This window comes from Athene noctua, chromosome 1, assembly GCF_965140245.1.
Source record: "Athene noctua chromosome 1, bAthNoc1.hap1.1, whole genome shotgun sequence".
Classification (NCBI taxonomy): Eukaryota; Metazoa; Chordata; class Aves; order Strigiformes; family Strigidae; genus Athene; species Athene noctua.
In genome coordinates, this window is record NC_134037.1 from 108,583,735 (window position 1) to 108,603,936 (window position 20,202).

The 20,202-nt window shown below is 60.4% G+C and overlaps 3 protein-coding genes across 3 annotated transcripts in view; all 3 read left to right on the forward strand.

Moving 5' to 3' along the window:
- LOC141957798 (T-cell activation Rho GTPase-activating protein-like) lies at window positions 1–10,021 on the forward strand. Its single transcript, XM_074899839.1, has 7 exons — window positions 1–182; window positions 2,066–2,072; window positions 7,865–7,915; window positions 8,142–8,303; window positions 8,388–8,497; window positions 8,842–9,037; window positions 9,242–10,021. Exons 1-7 carry the CDS (start codon window positions 1–3, stop codon window positions 9,356–9,358), a joined length of 825 nt encoding a protein of 274 aa, XP_074755940.1. The 3' UTR covers window positions 9,359–10,021.
- LOC141957802 (T-cell activation Rho GTPase-activating protein-like) lies at window positions 9,490–19,886 on the forward strand. The gene is made up of 5 exons (XM_074899851.1): window positions 9,490–9,617; window positions 18,063–18,168; window positions 18,253–18,362; window positions 18,707–18,902; window positions 19,107–19,886. Exons 1-5 carry the CDS (start codon window positions 9,490–9,492, stop codon window positions 19,221–19,223), a joined length of 657 nt encoding a protein of 218 aa, XP_074755952.1. The 3' UTR covers window positions 19,224–19,886.
- LOC141957808 (T-cell activation Rho GTPase-activating protein-like) overlaps window positions 19,355–20,202 on the forward strand; it is a 10,397-nt gene continuing 9,549 nt past the window's right edge. The window contains exon 1 of the mRNA XM_074899864.1: window positions 19,355–19,482. Coding sequence (XP_074755965.1) covers window positions 19,355–19,482 — 128 coding nt within the window. The remainder of the gene's footprint in view (window positions 19,483–20,202) is intronic.

Sequence of the window (20,202 nt, forward strand, 5' to 3'; positions counted from 1 at the left end):
ATGTTGCACAGCTTTCCAGGTGCTTTCATCCAGCAGTCAGGGCTCCTGCTAAACAGGCAGGCTGCTGCCCACACTTACGCTTTCATCTCCGAGATTGTCGGCCATCCAGTCCTCATAGAGGTCGGTCATGAGGAGCTTGAAGGGATGCTTCAGAGGATGTCCTGCAAGGCCAAGGATTCCAGGTGAGCCTTTGAACACTTCAGGCCAGCCAGGAGCTCCTCCAGCTGCAGGTCAGAAGCGCTCACCTTCAAGATGGTGGCGAGCAGCAGTATAGGCTGGCTTCCAAGGTAAATCTCTTTACCTTGGTCCAGAGGCTCCCTTCGATCACTAAGCGCTCTCCCAGTGGCAGCTCTGCAAAATATCCCTGCCTTAACAGACCTCCCTGCTGCAGGACAGCCAGCAGCACCTGCAGGAGAAACAGGAGGAAAATAGCTTGGCTGAGGAGCTGATTTCCAAAGGCAGTGGCCAGAGCTCTGCCTCAGAACTAGCTCTGTGATGGGGGTGAAATCACTAATCCCCAATGTCCACAGCTAGTAGGGTCAACCACTACCTCTATGGACAATAAGAAAAGAGGTCTGGGGCCCCACTGAGCAGGCTGGCCTACCTGGATGGGCCGGGGCAGCGTGCCGGCCTCCCCGCAGAGGGCTGCCAGGGGCTGCCCAAAGAGCGCCCTGCTGCAGCCGGAGCCCGCCTGCCTTGGCGCCGGGGCAGCGGCCGGGCTCCGCCGCAGAGCAAAGGGCCAGGGCAGCCCCCTCCTGCTGCTGCTGCTGCTACTGCTGCTGCCACCACTGCTCCCTCCCGCTGCAAAGGAAAAGAGAGCAAGAGCCCGTCAGTGGGAACCGCCAGGCCAGTGCTCCTGGAGCCTGACCTGCCCTACAATACCTGCAGCACAATATTGCAAGAGCCAGTAGCGCAAGGCAGCAGAGACAATTAAAAAATGACTTGTCAACTGTGTTTCCCAAAGAAAGGGGAACCAAGCCATGCCTGCTCCTGCCTTTGTGGCTTTACCAGTGCTTTCTGGCTCTGTCGTTGCAGGTGCTGATTTCCTGTTAGTGGTTGACCCCTGTGACTCCTGGGCTCCTGATGTCCACAATTAAAGGACATTTTCTCCCTTCTGTCTGCGTGTGCGCTACGATATTCTGGACTAGGTAGAAGTTGTTTTGGGATGAATTCCTAGTGGAGGAGTTTGGGATCATCCTCCCTTGCGGCAGAATCCTTTCCAGCAGGCATCGGGGCTGAGCTCGGTTTGCTTGAGGAGTCAGACGAAAGCACAGAATCCCATAGAACAGCTGAGGCTGGGAGGGGCCTGTGGAGGTCCTCTGGTCCAACCTGCCTGCTCACGCAGGGTCACCTGGACCAGGTTGCCCAGGACTGTGGAGTAGTGGGCACCTTCCCTTGCCACACAGAGCATCTCACGGGCTGGAAGAGGGATGCTCTGGAGACTTTCTGGCAAACCTCTGGAGAAGAGCTTGTCCTCGCCCCTCTTCCAGGGGCTTTTCCAGCTCTGGTGCCCTTCCCAAGGACAGCCCCACCAGGTGGGTGCAGTCAGCATTGCAGGAAAGAAGAGGCAGCAGCCACCGCAGTCAGCACGGCGGGAGAGCTGGGACCCCGGAGACCCTCCCAGGCTCTCCAACCCCAGCCTAGCCCTGTCCAGACAGTGTCCACAAGAGTGGTCTTATATATCCCTTTTCCCAGCGTGCTGAACTTCCCTTGAAGCGTTAAGCGCCGGGCTGAAGGGCTAAGGCTTGGACAATAGGCCCAGGCCAGACCTGACCTAGAGATCAATCCTGTCTATTTGGAAACTGATAACCGTCGTGCTAGTAGGCATCATGCTAGGTTATAACAAACCACCTATACTGATGTAAAAAGTGCTGAAGTGTTAAAGTACTGAAGCCTGAACAACAGGCCCCGAGCCCAAGCTGCTAACTTAGTATGTAGTCATTAAGGAAATCACGTAGTAAGGAATTAATGAAAGATGGAGCTTAGCTATCATATGCTCGTTACTGACGGTGCATGTCATGAAAACATGTCTATCCTGGATGTATCTTTCTTCTTCTTCGCGTAGAGGCAAGGTAAGAAGGCCATGAAGGCGGCTGTCCGGCCTTGGGACCAGGCGGGTGGCCTTGCTCTAAAGAGAGCATAAATAAATCAGATAAGCAGGGAAACTCCCTTAGCTTCTCCCTTGAGCCCTGGCCAGGCTCTGGGGGAATCTAATGCGAGAGTGAAACCAGATAGTTCCGCCTCATACAGAGGTGCCAGCTATGCTGGCTTGCTGATTTGGGGGCCTATAAGGCTGGACCCGCTCACAGCGACTTTGGACGCCTCACCTACGGGTGGACGCACCGCGTAGGACTTCCCCCTTGCCGGGAAAGGCTCTCCAAATCCTCGCTGTAACCGGGGCTGCCCAGCATCTGCGGGTCTGGATGATGGTAGCGTGTGCAAGTGGTGATGGATCTTTCTTAATCACTCTTGTCTCTCTCAGGTAGTAACGATTTGACGCATTACCCTGTATTTTCCTCTTTGTTTAAGTGCACGATTCTGTCTTTTCTTTCTGTGTATGTTTTCTGCATTATTCTGTTACATTGTGTAGTTATTTCCAGTAAAATACACCTTGCTCTCTTCACTCTGGTGTCTGAGTTTAATTGGTATCCCTAACCGGCAAAACACAGGCCCACAATCTTTCCTGTTGGAGCGTAAAATAGCCAGAAGATGCCCATGTCCTGCACTTTTCCTGCAAAGACTCACTCTGATTTCCTGCCTTTTCCCTGCAAAGGGCATTTTTTTAGCTCTCTTCCTCGCTTCTGTTTTAACCGAGGCACCGCACGGTATCAACAGGCACAGCAGACACACGGCGTCCAAAGCTGACCGTGGATCCCCTTTTTGCCATGGGGAGGGCCTTTGGCACAAGCGTGTCCCTGGCTGCGCTGGCTGCTCGGTGGGTGAAGGTCACGGCTCACAGTGGAGTCTGCCTTTCGCCACGATGGTCATTCCCAGGGAGAACAGCTGGTGGGATTGAGCAGGACCCTGCAGGGAGAACAGAAGGGCAGGGACGCAGACATTTGCCACAAGTCCAGCGGAGCGGGTTGCTCCAGCGCAGCCCACTGCGCCTTGCTACGCTGCTGGACCTGTGCGGATGCTCAGGGGACAAAGGGTTAAACCTGAGTTGCCTGCATGAAATACAGCTGTCGCCAGCCTGGGGGCAAGCTGACCCAGGAGCTGGTCCTGAAAAGCACCAGCCCAGGGCACGGAAAGCTTTGACCAGCTGCGACTCTTCTGGAACAGACTGTGCCATGTGCATCCGTTTCTATTAGCAACTCTCCTGCAGGGGAAAAGGAGTTTGGGATCTTGCTCGTGGCCACAGGAGGAGGGTGGTGGCCTCGGATGGTGCGTGAGGCTCGGGGCTGGCCTTGCAGCAGCTCATGGGATGGGCGGGATAGAGGGAAATTCCCTTGGCTATTAAAAGCCCCATTGCTCTAGAAGTTGCATCTTTTTTCTCTCGTCCTTTCTCTTAGAAGGGAGTGGGTGGATGGGCGTGGAGGGTTTCCCTTCTCACTGTTATAATCAGACAAAGCCAGTTTTTATAAATATATATAGCTTTATTTGGGTTCAGTCGACTGAGGGTGGGAAGCAATAGGCAAAGCAGCGCTGGGTGCGAGGAGAGCCGCACCTCTGCCACACGCACCCCGAGCTCCAAAAAGCAGCGTTTTTTTATACTCTTGTGCCATCGTCTTTAACCAATCTCCTCCCGGCAGATAGTTGTCCTGCTCTTTTCCATTGGGTCATTTGAGTTGCCTGGGTGCGTGTCCTCCTCCTATTGGGTCTTTCGAAAGTCTCGAAGCCTTGGTCTCTTGGCGCGCTTTTCTCCTATTGGATCTTTTAAAAGCCTCATGATCTCATCTTTTTGGGGGGCTTTTCTTCAGACAGCAGTTACATATTAGCTCTAGGTGGGGTTTCTGAGACACGGTTACACTGTTCCAATCCGCATGGCACACTTTACATCTTGATGGTTTAACATTTACAGATCATTCAAGTGTATTGTACCCGCCAATTATGTTATTGTAACATAACAAATTAGTTACAATAGTCTATTACAACAGCTCCTACAACATGCATCGTAGCAGTCAAGATGGAATATGCCTTTCTCCTGTACCTGTTCTTTTTGGAACGTGGTGAATTCAATCAATAGCCCACTGAGTTCAGCAGACACCTGTGAGTTTTAGCCTTTGGCTCAGCAGCTAGATGCAACCTCCTGTCACTGGTGTCAGCACCATTAATGCAGATAATCTGCTCGCTACTAATGTAGGCTACTACTATGTAACAGTCTGTGCCAGAGTAGAGCCCGATCCAATGTTACATGCAAGGTCAGTACTGCCAAGAGGTGTGAGACTGAAAGGGGAAACGAGAGAGCCTGTACACCTTTAAATGGCTTGAAGGGATGGCAAGGAGAAGCACTGTGTATATAACACCAAAACCAAAACCAAAAAACAAAACCAGAAAGGATTTTCCCCCTCAATTTCTGATCGTTCTGTGACAAAGCCCTGCCCCGCACCATGCGCGTCCCGTCCACGTTCAGGGATCCGGATGGGATGGTGGGGCAGAGCACAGCCTCAGGCAGCTTGCAGAGGGCACACGAGTGGGAGGGGAGGCTCCTGCAGCGGAGGGCCCTTGGCAGGCTGGAGAACGGGGCTGGCAGGAGCCTGCTGTGGTCAAAGAAGGGGAAGAGGGAAGAGCGCCGTCCTGGACCCGGGGAGGAAGAAGCCTTTGGAGCCGTATGTGCTGGGGGAGAGCCCGCTGGAAGGCAGCTGTGCAGAGCCCTGGGGTCACGGTGGACCCGAGGCTGACCAGCTTGGAGCCAGCAGAGTACCCCTGGGGCAGTGGCGGCTAAGTGCCTCCTGGGCTGCAGCAGGCAAACCCCTGGCAGCAGGTGGAGGGGGGGTCCTTCCCCTCTGCTCTGTCCTGCTCTGGGCTCCCCAGGGCAAGGCAGCCAGGGCCATGCTGGATGGAACCCCCAGCCCGAGGCCCCGCCCACTTTCCGTTGGGCCCAGCGTTGGTCCGTTGGAGCCAACAGCCGCCAGAGCCGGCAGCACGGGGCTGTGCTGGCACGGAGCGGCGCCGGGAGGAGGCAGGGCCAGGCCGAGCGGCGCTCCCCGGCACCGGCACCCCGCTTCCCGTCCTCGCTGTGGCCGGCTGGGCCACATCCTTGGTGCAGAGCGAGGGTCCTCCTGTCCCGGGCAGGATGGGTCAGGCCAACTGCTGCTGGCGCTCCAGGTGAGCTCCCGCCGCGGCTCGGGCACGGCCGGGCACGGCCGGGCCCCGCAGACGGGGCCATTCTCATGCCCGCCGCGCTCTGCTCCGCAGGGAGGCTCTCACCGAGGCCGAGGCGGTGCTGAGCACGGACGTGCTGCTGACCCGGGGCCGCAAGAGGAGCGAGAGGCGCCTTCTCCTCCTCCAAGAGGAACTGGTGGTTGCCAAGTTGCAGTAAGCCCCTGGGAGCCCAGCTGCCTTTTCCCCATCCCTGGCCCCGGCCCCAGGCCAGGGACGCTCTGGCACCAGCCCTGGGCCCTGGGGCCTTGGTGCCGGATGCACCAACGTCCGTCCCAAGGGCAGGTGGGGGGCCGGGCTCTGCCCGGGGGCACCCCAAGGCGGCCACCTCAGGCTCCCTGCCCGTCTCTCTTCTCCGCAGACGTGGCACCACCCTGCGCCCACAGCTCCGCCTGGCCCTGGACCAGCTGTGGGTGCTGAGCAGCGGGAAGCAGGCAGCGGGGGAGGTCAAAGGGGAAGAGGAGGAGGAAGGCAGCGAGGAGGACAGGGCCTCCATCCTCCTCATCTGGCCCACCGGCACCTGCGTTGCCACTTTCGGGTGAGTCGTGGGGCCACGTCCCACGGCCGGGCAGGAGAGGTTCCCAAGCGTGCCCACGCCACCCTGTGAATGGCCTCTGCCCTCCGTGCAGAGCCTGGGCAGGGAGCGGGCAGCGCGCCGGCAGGGAGGGATGGGGGGGTGCGTTCCCACATCCTGCATCCCCTGGTCACCTTTCGGTCCCCACAAGGGAAGGGCAGGGGCAGCTGCTCTGGCAGCACAGAGGGAGCCAGCGCTTGGGCAGCAGGCCTGTCCTGCCCCACTGGGCTTGTGCTGCCCCTCTGCCTTTCCCAAGGGGCAAGGCTGTGCAGGCGCCTGCCTGTGACGACAGGCTGGGCGGCAGCGGGGCCTGACGCGGGTTCTCCTCTCTTTCTGCAGCTCCCGCGCACTGAAGCAGCTGTGGGTGGGCAAGCTGCTGGGGTAAGCTAGGGGGGTGCTTCAGGCACAGCCGAATGGGGGACCTCAGCTCCCCAGCTGGGGAGAGCTGCCACTGCGGCTGCGGGCAGCTCTCCGGCAGAGTTGCCTGACAAGACACAAGAGGTGGCTTGGGGCTCACCCAGCTCTCTCCTGGCCCCTTCCCGGTGCACAGGACACCCGATGGAGGAAAGGGAGCCCGAGTGGCCAGTGTCCCATCCATCAAACTCCTGCAGAAGGAGCTGAGCCGACGCCACGCCGTGAGTGTCTCTCTAGTGTGGCCGCTGACCCCGAGCACTGGCCCTGCAGCCGAGCAGCAGAGGCATCGCTGCTCACCTCCTTCCACTCTTTCTCTCCTGCCCAGTGGAGGACATTCAGCGCCAGGAGCCTGGAGCGGCTGATGCAGTGTCGGGCAGAGGTGAGAATGGCTGCCTTTCACCGGCCTCTGGCTGTGCCGGCGTGCCACGGATGTGCGGCCGCTGGGGTGAGCCTGTGCAGGAGGGAGGGAGGGTCCCGCGGTGCCACTCCAGGAGCAAAGAGGGTTGGGGAGCCACCAGGAACGCCGCGTGTCCTCGCCGGCGGTGCTGGGAGGAAACCTGCTGCGTGAGGCAGGGAGCCCGGGAGGGCAGAGAGTCCCCGCTCTGCCGCCCTCAGGCTGCTGGTGCCGGGTGGCCGTTGCCGGTGGCCCTCTCTGCTGCGGGGCTGCTCTCTAAGCGCAGCCTGGTTCTTGCAGGCTGATCCCAAGCAAGGGCCTCCAACAGCCCCATCTACCAAGGGAGGGGGACTTCGCCGCTCATCGGGTGAGTTTGGGAACGAAGGGGGCAGGGAGGGCCTTCTTTTCTCCAGGACCGGCACGTCTGCACAAGGGAGGATGCTGTTGCTGCTGCCCTCTGCCCAGAGGAAATCGGTGCCCATCACGCTGCAGCAGGAGAGAGCGGAGCGCTCGGGAGCCTTCGACAGTGCTGAGCACTCGAGGTGCTGCCTGCCTGAGCTCTGCCCCCAGAGCCGGGCAGAGGGGTCCCTGCTTCTCGGCCAGAGCCGGGAGGAGCCCTGCTCCCTTGTCCCCTGAGTGTCACCCTGCAGGTCGGGCACCCCAAGGGAGGACGGAGGTCACCCGGACGAGCAAGGACACCCGCTGGGCAGCGGCCGCTGCACGTGGTTCTGCCGGACAGGGAGCCTCCCTCTGCTGCTGCTGCTGGCAGCCTGGAGGAGGGCAGGGCGAGGGCTGGGCCGGGCTGTCCCGCCGGCTCTCAGGAGGCTGCGAGCCGGAGCCGCCGAGCCAGAGCCCTGGTTCCAGCTGCCGGCTCCCTGCCCGTGCCGTCCCGCCGCAGCGCTCAGCGCCGCGCTGCAGGCAGGGCTGGGCAGGGCAGGGCAGGGCAGGGCAGGCTCCGGGAGCGCTGGCCTGGCGGTTCCCACTGACGGGCTCTTGCTCTCTTTTCCTTTGCAGCGGGAGGGAGCGGCGGCGGCAGCAGCAGCAGCCGCAGCAGCAGCAGGAGGGGGCTGCCCTGGCCCTTTGCTCTGCGGCGGAGCCCGGCCGCTGCCCCGGCGCCAGGGCAGGCGGGCTCCGGCTGCAGCAGGGCGCTCTTTGGGCAGCCCCTGGCAGCCCTCTGCGGGGAGGCCGGCACGCTGCCCCGGCCCATCCAGGTAGGCCAGCCTGCACAGGGGGGCCCCAGCCCTCCCCCCGGCTGCTCCAGAGGCAGCGTCCCCAGCGGCTCCGGGGCTGGCTGGGGGACTGGGCTCTTCACCCACGCCTCACGCTGCTGGTCCCAGGCCCTTTGCGGGGCGAGGGAGCCCAGCCTGGGGCAGAGCTCTGGCCTCTGCCCTCACTTGTTTCTTCAGCCAAGCAGCTGTCCTCCTGCGTCTCCCGCAGGAGCTCCTGGACATCCTGCACCAGCGAGGACCGTCGACGGAGGGGATCTTCCGCAGAGCTGCCGGCGCGACGGAACTTCGGAACCTGAAGGAGGCCCTGGACCGCGGCGCAGATGTGGACCTGCCAAGCCAGCCCGAGATCCTGCTGGCTGCCGTCCTGAAGGTGGGCGCTTCTGCCCTGCCGCTGGAAGAGCTCCTGGCCGGCCCGGGATCTTCAGAGGCTCACCTGAAGCCCTTGGCCTTGCAGGACTTTCTCCGCAGCATCCCCGGCAAGCTCCTGGACGTGGACCTCTACCAGGACTGGATGCGAGCCATGGAGAGGCCGAGCCAGCAGGCAAGGGTGGAAGAGCTGAGAGTGTAAGTGTGGCCAGCAGCCTGCCTCTTGCGTAGGGAGTGGTGGGGGCCTGGGACTTGCCTGGAAAGGCACGGGCTCCTTAGAAGGTTGCATTTTCTGGCAGCTCGCGTTTGCTGGGCTGGGGTGTCATTTTGGGGGAAAGGGCGTGGGCAGGGAGCCTTCCCTTGCGTGGGCTTGGGGGGAATCGGGCGCTGGGAAGCAACACTCTGTTTTCTTCCTGATCGCTGACTGGGAGCACGTGGAAAGGGGCACAACACAGACACTGGCTCCCGCCTGCCTTGTGCAAGCTTCAGGGACAGCTGTGGGCAACTTCTGCTTCCTTAACGTTGTGTTCCTGCTCCCTCAGGGTGGCCGAGAAGTTGCCGGCAGCCCATCTCCTCCTCCTCAAGCGGCTGCTCCCACTGCTGCAGAACATTGGCCACCAGGTGTCCACCAGCAGAATGACCTCCAGCAACCTGGCCATCTGCCTGGGGCCAAACCTGCTGGGCCCACCCGACGAGGCCCTGCTCCCCTTCGAGGCCATGCTGGAGGTGACCGAGAAGGTGCGCTCTATTGACCGGCTGGCTGCAGCCTGCCTGGGCCGTCAGAGCTTGCTCCTCTCCCGAGCAAATGCCGGGGGAGTGGCTGCCTGGCAGAGCAGCCCCACAGCCACAGCCTTCTGTGCAGAAGCAAGGGTCAGCAGCGGGAAAGGCTGCCTGACACCTTCCCAGACGCCTGCACTGAAACCAAGGCTTTGATGTGTGCAGGTGAAGCTGCTGGTGGAATTTCTGATTGAAAACGGCAGCGACATCTTTGGGGAGGAGATGGCTGGCCAGATGTCACCAGAGCCCGTGGACACATCCACAGGTAGGAGGAGGGACTGAGGGCTGTCACAGCCTGAGCAGACAGCTGGGGGAGGGCTTCCCGTGGGTTTTGCTTGAGCTGTTGGCCACTTCCAACAAGTCACTTTGCTGCACACGCTCTTGCTTTCCAGAGCTGCCTTTGGAAAAGGAGCATGGCCCCGCGGGCGAAGCAGAAGCGGAGCAGCAGGCAAAAGCCTCCCTGGATCCTGCACCAGCCCCTCTGCTCGTCCTCCAGAGAGCAGCAGGGGGAGATGCGGCGGTGGGAGCAGAAAGGGCAGAGGTATGGCAGCTCCCTCCACCAGCGCTGCCACCGTGTGTCTTAGGTAGGAGCAGGGTAGTTCCTCTTGGCTCCAAGCAGCTGCTGTGCCTCTTCCTGGCGTTCAGGCTCTCGTGGTTTGGCATTTTCTCTTTCCCCCCATGGAACGACAGACACACTGTAAGTAAAACTGGAAAGGTATTTTCTCCAACGCGTTAGGCATGCGCTTAATCAGAGGAAATGCCCACAAAACGCCACAGAAAGATAGATTTCCAAAGCAGAGCCTCCCACCACAGAAGGTGGTATTGCACCAAAGGGACGTCCACGGAGCTCTGTCTTGGGAGGGCAGAAGGAATTCTGGCAGAAGGAAGTGGGCAAGCCTTTCCTTGCCTGGCAGGGCAGCACAGGCTCTCTGCCGAATGGCCCCCACAAATGGACTGTCCCACACCCACGGGCACACCGTGCTCCAGAGCGAGACCCTTGGAAGAAAAGGGCCGATGCAAGCCAGCCTAAGGGATCTCCCCTGTAGAGCTAAGGTAGCAACGTGCCAAACAGTTGCTTACTACTTCAGGGCACCCCTCGCCCCCTGCTAATGACCACATTTCTGGTTTAGGCACCCGTTGCTTTGTCTCTGAGCACCCCTGAGACCGTGGTAGACTCCCCAGGGTGCGCAGGAGAACTGAAGAGCCTCGCAGAGCACAGAAGGTAAAGTGAGTCATCTTTGGTTAAATCAAGAACTGATTCCAGCTGATCCTGCCTTTACCTTTCTAATCATGCTGTGGGATGGAAAGGTTTGCAGGCTCCGTCCAGAAAAACAGTGGCCAAAGGAAAAGGAAGCGAGAAGAGACCTGGGCAGAGGAGAAGCCACGCCACCCAGCAAAGAAGAGAAGAGAGGAGAAGAAGGGACAGGAGGAAAAAGAGCAGGAAGGTGCAAAAGGAGCCCCAGGTGTGTACCAGGCTTCGCTGCTCATCTTTGCCAACTCTCCGCACTGCTCTAAGTCAGTCCAACTGACTGGCGAGGGATGCTGCTATGCAGGGTTTGGAAATTACCCCATGGCAGCTCCCCAGGGGAGCCCTGCTGTGTGGCACAGGGGCACTGCGCACCTCTGCACACGCACAGCTCTCTGAGGGCGTTCCCTTAGAGGGGAAAAGGTGCCAGAGCCACCGCGGAGCCAAGGCCAGCAGCAGCTCTCTTCTGGGATATCAACAATTCCTTGTCAACTGTGTTTCCCAAAGAAAGGGGAACCAAGCCATGCCTGCTCCTGCCTTTGTGGCTTTACCAGTGCTTTCTGGCTCTGTCGTTGCAGGTGCTGATTTCCCGTTAGTGGTTGACCCCTGTGACTCCTGGGCTCCTGATGTCCACAATTAAAGGACATTTTCTCCCTTCTGTCTGCGTGTGCGCTACGATATTCTGGACTAGGTAGAAGTTGTTTTGGGATGAATTCCTAGTGGAGGAGTTTGGGATCATCCTCCCTTGCGGCAGAATCCTTTCCAGCAGGCATCGGGGCTGAGCTCGGTTTGCTTGAGGAGTCAGACGAAAGCACAGAATCCCATAGAACAGCTGAGGCTGGGAGGGGCCTGTGGAGGTCCTCTGGTCCAACCTGCCTGCTCACGCAGGGTCACCTGGACCAGGTTGCCCAGGACTGTGGAGTAGTGGGCACCTTCCCTTGCCACACAGAGCATCTCACGGGCTGGAAGAGGGATGCTCTGGAGACTTTCTGGCAAACCTCTGGAGAAGAGCTTGTCCTCGCCCCTCTTCCAGGGGCTTTTCCAGCTCTGGTGCCCTTCCCAAGGACAGCCCCACCAGGTGGGTGCAGTCAGCATTGCAGGAAAGAAGAGGCAGCAGCCACCGCAGTCAGCACGGCGGGAGAGCTGGGACCCCGGAGACCCTCCCAGGCTCTCCAACCCCAGCCTAGCCCTGTCCAGACAGTGTCCACAAGAGTGCTCTTATATCCCTTTTCCCAGCGTGCTGAACTTCCCTTGAAGCGTTAAGCACCGGGCTGAAGGGCTAAGGCTTGGACAATAGGCCCAGGCACGACCTGACCTAGAGATCAATCCTGTCTATTTGGAAACTGATAACCGTCGTGCTAGTAGGCATCATGCTAGGTTATAACAAACCACCTATACTGATGTAAAAAGTGCTGAAGTGTTAAAGTACTGAAGCCTGAACAACAGGCCCCGAGCCCAAGCTGCTAACTTAGTATGTAGTCATTAAGGAAATCACGTAGTAAGGAATTAATGAAAGATGGAGCTTAGCTATCATATGCTCGTTACTGACGGTGCATGTCATGAAAACATGTCTATCCTGGATGTATCTTTCTTCTTCTTCGCGTAGAGGCAAGGTAAGAAGGCCATGAAGGCGGCTGTCCGGCCTTGGGACCAGGCGGGTGGCCTTGCTCTAAAGAGAGCATAAATAAATCAGATAAGCAGGGAAACTCCCTTAGCTTCTCCCTTGAGCCCTGGCCAGGCTCTGGGGGAATCTAATGCGAGAGTGAAACCAGATAGTTCCGCCTCATACAGAGGTGCCAGCTATGCTGGCTTGCTGATTTGGGGGCCTATAAGGCTGGACCCGCTCACAGCGACTTTGGACGCCTCACCTACGGGTGGACGCACCGCGTAGGACTTCCCCCTTGCCGGGAAAGGCTCTCCAAATCCTCGCTGTAACCGGGGCTGCCCAGCATCTGCGGGTCTGGATGATGGTAGCGTGTGCAAGTGGTGATGGATCTTTCTTAATCACTCTTGTCTCTCTCAGGTAGTAACGATTTGACGCATTACCCTGTATTTTCCTCTTTGTTTAAGTGCACGATTCTGTCTTTTCTTTCTGTGTATGTTTTCTGCATTATTCTGTTACATTGTGTAGTTATTTCCAGTAAAATACACCTTGCTCTCTTCACTCTGGTGTCTGAGTTTAATTGGTATCCCTAACCGGCAAAACACAGGCCCACAATCTTTCCTGTTGGAGCGTAAAATAGCCAGAAGATGCCCATGTCCTGCACTTTTCCTGCAAAGACTCACTCTGATTTCCTGCCTTTTCCCTGCAAAGGGCATTTTTTTAGCTCTCTTCCTCGCTTCTGTTTTAACCGAGGCACTGCACGGTATCAACAGGCACAGCAGACACACGGCGTCCAAAGCTGACCGTGGATCCCCTTTTTGCCATGGGGAGGGCCTTTGGCACAAGCGTGTCCCTGGCTGCGCTGGCTGCTCGGTGGGTGAAGGTCACGGCTCACAGTGGAGTCTGCCTTTCGCCACGATGGTCATTCCCAGGGAGAACAGCTGGTGGGATTGAGCAGGACCCTGCAGGGAGAACAGAAGGGCAGGGACGCAGACATTTGCCACAAGTCCAGCGGAGCGGGTTGCTCCAGCGCAGCCCACTGCGCCTTGCTACGCTGCTGGACCTGTGCGGATGCTCAGGGGACAAAGGGTTAAACCTGAGTTGCCGGCATGAAATACAGCTGTCGCCAGCCTGGGGGCAAGCTGACCCAGGAGCTGGTCCTGAAAAGCACCATCCCAGGGCACGGAAAGCTTTGACCAGCTGCGACTCTTCTGGAACAGACTGTGCCATGTGCATCCGTTTCTATTAGCAACTCTCTCCTGCAGGGGAAAAGGAGTTTGGGATCTTGCTCGTGGCCACAGGAGGAGGGTGGTGGCCTCGGATGGTGCGTGAGGCTCGGGGCTGGCCTTGCAGCAGCTCATGGGATGGGCGGGATAGAGGGAAATTCCCTTGGCTATTAAAAGCCCCATTGCTCTAGAAGTTGCATCTTTTTTCTCTCGTCCTTTCTCTTAGAAGGGAGTGGGTGGAGGGGCGTGGAGGGTTTCCCTTCTCACTGTTATAATCAGACAAAGCCAGTTTTTATAAATATATATAGCTTTATTTGGGTTCAGTCGACTGAGGGTGGGAAGCAATAGGCAAAGCAGCGCTGGGTGCGAGGAGAGCCGCGCCTCTGCCACACGCACCCCGAGCTCCAAAAAGCAGCGTTTTTTTATACTCTTGTGCCATCGTCTTTAACCAATCTCCTCCCGGCAGATAGTTGTCCTGCTCTTTTCCATTGGGGCATTTGAGTTGCTTGGGTGCGTGTCCTCCTCCTATTGGGTCTTTCGAAAGTCTCGAAGCCTTGGTCTCTTGGCGCGCTTTTCTCCTATTGGATCTTTTAAAAGCCTCATGATCTCATCTTTTTGGGGGGCTTTTCTTCAGACAGCAGTTACATATTAGCTCTAGGGGGGGTTTCTGAGACACGGTTACACTGTTCCAATCCGCATGGCACACTTTACATCTTGATGGTTTAACATTTACAGATCATTCAAGTGTATTGTACCCGCCAATTATGTTATTGTAACATAACAAATTAGTTACAATAGTCTATTACAACAGCTCCTACAACATGCATCGTAGCAGTCAAGATGGAATATGCCTTTCTCCTGTACCTGTTCTTTTTGGAACGTGGTGAATTCAATCAATAGCCCACTGAGTTCAGCAGACACCTGTGAGTTTTAGCCTTTGGCTCAGCAGCTAGATGCAACCTCCTGTCACTGGTGTCAGCACCATTAATGCAGATAATCTGCTCGCTACTAATGTAGGCTACTACTATGTAACAGTCTGTGCCAGAGTAGAGCCCGATCCAATGTTACATGCAAGGTCAGTACTGCCAAGAGGTGTGAGACTGAAAGGGGAAACGAGAGAGCCTGTACACCTTTAAATGGCTTGAAGGGATGACAAGGAGAAGCACTGTGTATATAACACCAAAACCAAAACCAAAAAACAAAACCAGAAAGGATTTTCCCCCTCAATTTCTGATCGTTCTGTGACAAAGCCCTGCCCCGCACCATGCGCGTCCCGTCCACGTTCAGGGATCCGGATGGGATGGTGGGGCAGAGCACAGCCTCAGGCAGCTTGCAGAGGGCACACGAGTGGGAGGGGAGGCTCCTGCAGCGGAGGGCCCTTGGCAGGCTGGAGAACGGGGCTGGCAGGAGCCTGCTGTGGTCAAAGAAGGGGAAGAGGGAAGAGCGCCGTCCTGGACCCGGGGAGGAAGAAGCCTTTGGAGCCGTATGTGCTGGGGGAGAGCCCGCTGGAAGGCAGCTGTGCAGAGCCCTGGGGTCACGGTGGACCCGAGGCTGACCAGCTTGGAGCCAGCAGAGTACCCCTGGGGCAGTGGCGGCTAAGTGCCTCCTGGGCTGCAGCAGGCAAACCCCTGGCAGCAGGTGGAGGGGGGGTCCTTCCCCTCTGCTCTGTCCTGCTCTGGGCTCCCCAGGGCAAGGCAGCCAGGGCCATGCTGGATGGAACCCCCAGCCCGAGGCCCCGCCCACTTTCCGTTGGGCCCAGCGTTGGTCCGTTGGAGCCAACAGCCGCCAGAGCCGGCAGCACGGGGCTGTGCTGGCACGGAGCGGCGCCGGGAGGAGGCAGGGCCAGGCCGAGCGGCGCTCCCCGGCACCGGCACCCCGCTTCCCGTCCTCGCTGTGGCCGGCTGGGCCACATCCTTGGTGCAGAGCGAGGGTCCTCCTGTCCCGGGCAGGATGGGTCAGGCCAACTGCTGCTGGCGCTCCAGGTGAGCTCCCGCCGCGGCTCGGGCACGGCCGGGCACGGCCGGGCCCCGCAGACGGGGCCATTCTCATGCCCGCCGCGCTCTGCTCCGCAGGGAGGCTCTCACCGAGGCCGAGGCGGTGCTGAGCACGGACGTGCTGCTGACCCGGGGCCGCAAGAGGAGCGAGAGGCGCCTTCTCCTCCTCCAAGAGGAACTGGTGGTTGCCAAGTTGCAGTAAGCCCCTGGGAGCCCAGCTGCCTTTTCCCCATCCCTGGCCCCGGCCCCAGGCCAGGGACGCTCTGGCACCAGCCCTGGGCCCTGGGGCCTTGGTGCCGGATGCACCAACGTCCGTCCCAAGGGCAGGTGGGGGGCCGGGCTCTGCCCGGGGGCACCCCAAGGCGGCCACCTCAGGCTCCCTGCCCGTCTCTCTTCTCCGCAGACGTGGCACCACCCTGCGCCCACAGCTCCGCCTGGCCCTGGACCAGCTGTGGGTGCTGAGCAGCGGGAAGCAGGCAGCGGGGGAGGTCAAAGGGGAAGAGGAGGAGGAAGGCAGCGAGGAGGACAGGGCCTCCATCCTCCTCATCTGGCCCACCGGCACCTGCGTTGCCACTTTCGGGTGAGTCGTGGGGCCACGTCCCACGGCCGGGCAGGAGAGGTTCCCAAGCGTGCCCACGCCACCCTGTGAATGGCCTCTGCCCTCCGTGCAGAGCCTGGGCAGGGAGCGGGCAGCGCGCCGGCAGGGAGGGATGGGGGGGTGCGTTCCCACATCCTGCATCCCCTGGTCACCTTTCGGTCCCCACAAGGGAAGGGCAGGGGCAGCTGCTCTGGCAGCACAGAGGGAGCCAGGGCTTGGGCAGCAGGCCTGTCCTGCCCCACTGGGCTTGTGCTGCCCCTCTGCCTTTCCCAAGGGGCAAGGCTGTGCAGGCGCCTGCCTGTGACGACAGGCTGGGCGGCAGCGGGGCCTGACGCGGGTTCTCCTCTCTTTCTGCAGCTCCCGCGCACTGAAGCAGCTGTGGGTGGGCAAGCTGCTGGGGTAAGCTAGGGGGGTGCTTCAGGCACAGCCGAATGGGGGACCTCAGCTCCCCAGCTGGGGAGAGCTGCCACTGCGGCTGCGGGCAGCTCTCCGGCAGAGTTGCCTGACAAGACACAAGAGGTGGCTTGGGGCTCACCCAGCTCTCTCCTGGCCCCTTCCCGGTGCACAGGACACCCGATGGAGGAAAGGGAGCCCGAGTGGCCAGTGTCCCATCCATCAAACTCCTGCAGAAGGAGCTGAGCCGACGCCACGCCGTGAGTGTCTCTCTAGTGTGGCCGCTGACCCCGAGCACTGGCCCTGCAGCCGAGCAGCAGAGGCATCGCTGCTCACCTCCTTCCACTCTTTCTCTCCTGCCCAGTGGAGGACATTCAGCGCCAGGAGCCTGGAGCGGCTGATGCAGTGTCGGGCAGAGGTGAGAATGGCTGCCTTTCACCGGCCTCTGGCTGTGCCGGCGTGCCACGGATGTGCGGCCGCTGGGGTGAGCCTGTGCAGGAGGGAGGGAGGGTCCCGCGGTGCCACTCCAGGAGCAAAGAGGGTTGGGGAGCCACCAGGAACGCCGCGTGTCCTCGCCGGCGGTGCTGGGAGGAAACCTGCTGCGTGAGGCAGGGAGCCCGGGAGGGCAGAGAGTCCCCGCTCTGCCGCCCTCAGGCTGCTGGTGCCGGGTGGCCGTTGCCGGTGGCCCTCTCTGCTGCGGGGCTGCTCTCTAAGCGCAGCCTGGTTCTTGCAGGCTGATCCCAAGCAAGGGCCTCCAACAGCCCCATCTACCAAGGGAGGGGGACTTCGCCGCTCATCGGGTGAGTTTGGGAACGAAGGGGGCAGGGAGGGCCTTCTTTTCTCCAGGACCGGCACGTCTGCACAAGGGAGGATGCTGTTGCTGCTGCCCTCTGCCCAGAGGAAATCGGTGCCCATCACGCTGCAGCAGGAGAGAGCGGAGCGCTCGGGAGCCTTCGACAGTGCTGAGCACTCGAGGTGCTGCCTGCCTGAGCTCTGCCCCCAGAGCCGGGCAGAGGGGTCCCTGCTTCTCGGCCAGAGCCGGGAGGAGCACTGCTCCCTTGTCCCCTGAGTGTCACCCTGCAGGTCGGGCACCCCAAGGGAGGACGGAGGTCACCCGGACGAGCAAGGACACCCGCTGGGCAGCGGCCGCTGCACGTGGTTCTGCCGGACAGGGAGCCTCCCTCTGCTGCTGCTGCTGGCAGCCTGGAGGAGGGCAGGGCGAGGGCTGGGCCGGGCTGTCCCGCCGGCTCTCAGGAGGCTGCGAGCCGGAGCCGCCGAGCCAGAGCCCTGGTTCCAGCTGCCGGCTCCCTGCCCGTGCCGTCCCGCCGCAGCGCTCAGCGCCGCGCTGCAGGCAGGGCTGGGCAGGGCAGGGCAGGGCAGGGCAGGCTCCGGGAGCGCTGGCCTGGCGGTTCCCACTGATGGGCTCTTGCTCTCTTTTCCTTTGCAGCGGGAGGGAGCGGCGGCGGCAGCAGCAGCAGCCGCAGCAGCAGCAGGAGGGGGCTGCCCTGGCCCTTTGCTCTGCGGCGGAGCCCGGCCGCTGCCCCGGCGCCAGGGCAGGCGGGCTCCGGCTGCAGCAGGGCGCTCTTTGGGCAGCCCCTGGCAGCCCTCTGCGGGGAGGCCGGCACGCTGCCCCGGCCCATCCAGGTAGGCCAGCCTGCACAGGGGGGCCCCAGCCCTCCCCCCGGCTGCTCCAGAGGCAGCGTCCCCAGCGGCTCCGGGGCTGGCTGGGGGACTGGGCTCTTCACCCACGCCTCACGCTGCTGGTCCCAGGCCCTTTGCGGGGCGAGGGAGCCCAGCCTGGGGCAGAGCTCTGGCCTCTGCCCTCACTTGTTTCTTCAGCCAAGCAGCTGTCCTCCTGCGTCTCCCGCAGGAGCTCCTGGACATCCTGCACCAGCGAGGACCGTCGACGGAGGGGATCTTCCGCAGAGCTGCCGGCGCGACGGAACTTCGGAACCTGAAGGAGGCCCTGGACCACGGCGCAGATGTGGACCTGCCAAGCCAGCCCGAGATCCTGCTGGCTGCCGTCCTGAAGGTGGGCGCTTCTGCCCTGCCGCTGGAAGAGCTCCTGGCCGGCCCGGGATCTTCAGAGGCTCACCTGAAGCCCTTGGCCTTGCAGGACTTTCTCCGCAGCATCCCCGGCAAGCTCCTGGACGTGGACCTCTACCAGGACTGGATGCGAGCCATGGAGAGGCCGAGCCAGCAGGCAAGGGTGGAAGAGCTGAGAGTGTAAGTGTGGCCAGCAGCCTGCCTCTTGCGTAGGGAGTGGTGGGGGCCTGGGACTTGCCTGGAAAGGCACGGGCTCCTTAGAAGGTTGCATTTTCTGGCAGCTCGCGTTTGCTGGGCTGGGGTGTCATTTTGGGGGAAAGGGCGTGGGCAGGGAGCCTTCCCTTGCGTGGGCTTGGGGGGAATCGGGCGCTGGGAAGCAACACTCTGTTTTCTTCCTGATCGCTGACTGGGAGCACGTGGAAAGGGGCACAACACAGACACTGGCTCCCGCCTGCCTTGTGCAAGCTTCAGGGACAGCTGTGGGCAACTTCTGCTTCCTTAACGTTGTGTTCCTGCTCCCTCAGGGTGGCCGAGAAGTTGCCGGCAGCCCATCTCCTCCTCCTCAAGCGGCTGCTCCCACTGCTGCAGAACATTGGCCACCAGGTGTCCACCAGCAGAATGACCTCCAGCAACCTGGCCATCTGCCTGGGGCCAAACCTGCTGGGCCCACCCGACGAGGCCCTGCTCCCCTTCGAGGCCATGCTGGAGGTGACCGAGAAGGTGCGCTCTATTGACCGGCTGGCTGCAGCCTGCCTGGGCCGTCAGAGCTTGCTCCTCTCCCGAGCAAATGCCGGGGGAGTGGCTGCCTGGCAGAGCAGCCCCACAGCCACAGCCTTCTGTGCAGAAGCAAGGGTCAGCAGCGGGAAAGGCTGCCTGACACCTTCCCAGACGCCTGCACTGAAACCAAGGCTTTGATGTGTGCAGGTGAAGCTGCTGGTGGAATTTCTGATTGAAAACGGCAGCGACATCTTTGGGGAGGAGATGGCTGGCCAGATGTCACCAGAGCCCGTGGACACATCCACAGGTAGGAGGAGGGACTGAGGGCTGTCACAGCCTGAGCAGACAGCTGGGGGAGGGCTTCCCGTGGGTTTTGCTTGAGCTGTTGGCCACTTCCAACAAGTCACTTTGCTGCACACGCTCTTGCTTTCCAGAGCTGCCTTTGGAAAAGGAGCATGGCCCCGCGGGCGAAGCAGAAGCGGAGCAGCAGGCAAAAGCCTCCCTGGATCCTGCACCAGCCCCTCTGCTCGTCCTCCAGAGAGCAGCAGGGGGAGATGCGGCGGTGGGAGCAGAAAGGGCAGAGGTATGGCAGCTCCCTCCACCAGCGCTGCCACCGTGTGTCTTAGGTAGGAGCAGGGTAGTTCCTCTTGGCTCCAAGCAGCTGCTGTGCCTCTTCCTGGCGTTCAGGCTCTCGTGGTTTGGCATTTTCTCTTTCCCCCCATGGAACGACAGACACACTGTAAGTAAAACTGGAAAGGTATTTTCTCCAACGCGTTAGGCATGCGCTTAATCAGAGGAAATGCCCACAAAACGCCACAGAAAGATAGATTTCCAAAGCAGAGCCTCCCACCACAGAAGGTGGTATTGCACCAAAGGGACGTCCACGGAGCTCTGTCTTGGGAGGGCAGAAGGAATTCTGGCAGAAGGAAGTGGGCAAGCCTTTCCTTGCCTGGCAGGGCAGCACAGGCTCTCTGCCGAATGGCCCCCACAAATGGACTGTCCCACACCCACGGGCACACCGTGCTCCAGAGCGAGACCCTTGGAAGAAAAGGGCCGATGCAAGCCAGCCTAAGGGATCTCCCCTGTAGAGCTAAGGTAGCAACGTGCCAAACAGTTGCTTACTACTTCAGGGCACCCCTCGCCCCCTGCTAATGACCACATTTCTGGTTTAGGCACCCGTTGCTTTGTCTCTGAGCACCCCTGAGACCGTGGTAGACTCCCCAGGGTGCGCAGGAGAACTGAAGAGCCTCGCAGAGCACAGAAGGTAAAGTGAGTCATCTTTGGTTAAATCAAGAACTGATTC

Bases quoted from the DNA above. Each gene is read 5' to 3' on its own strand.
- LOC141957798 (XM_074899839.1), top strand. From the start codon at position 1: ATGTTGCACAGCTTTCCAGGTGCTTTCATCCAGCAGTCAGGGCTCCTG. The intron at 8,304-8,387 runs GTGGGCGCTTCT...TTGGCCTTGCAG, and splicing joins TGCTGGCTGCCGTCCTGAAG to GACTTTCTCCGCAGCATCCC. The intron at 9,038-9,241 runs GTGCGCTCTATT...TGATGTGTGCAG, and splicing joins TGCTGGAGGTGACCGAGAAG to GTGAAGCTGCTGGTGGAATT.
- LOC141957802 (XM_074899851.1), top strand. From the start codon at position 9,490: ATGGCCCCGCGGGCGAAGCAGAAGCGGAGCAGCAGGCAAAAGCCTCCC. The intron at 18,363-18,706 runs GTAAGTGTGGCC...CTGCTCCCTCAG, and splicing joins AGGGTGGAAGAGCTGAGAGT to GGTGGCCGAGAAGTTGCCGG. The intron at 18,903-19,106 runs GTGCGCTCTATT...TGATGTGTGCAG, and splicing joins TGCTGGAGGTGACCGAGAAG to GTGAAGCTGCTGGTGGAATT.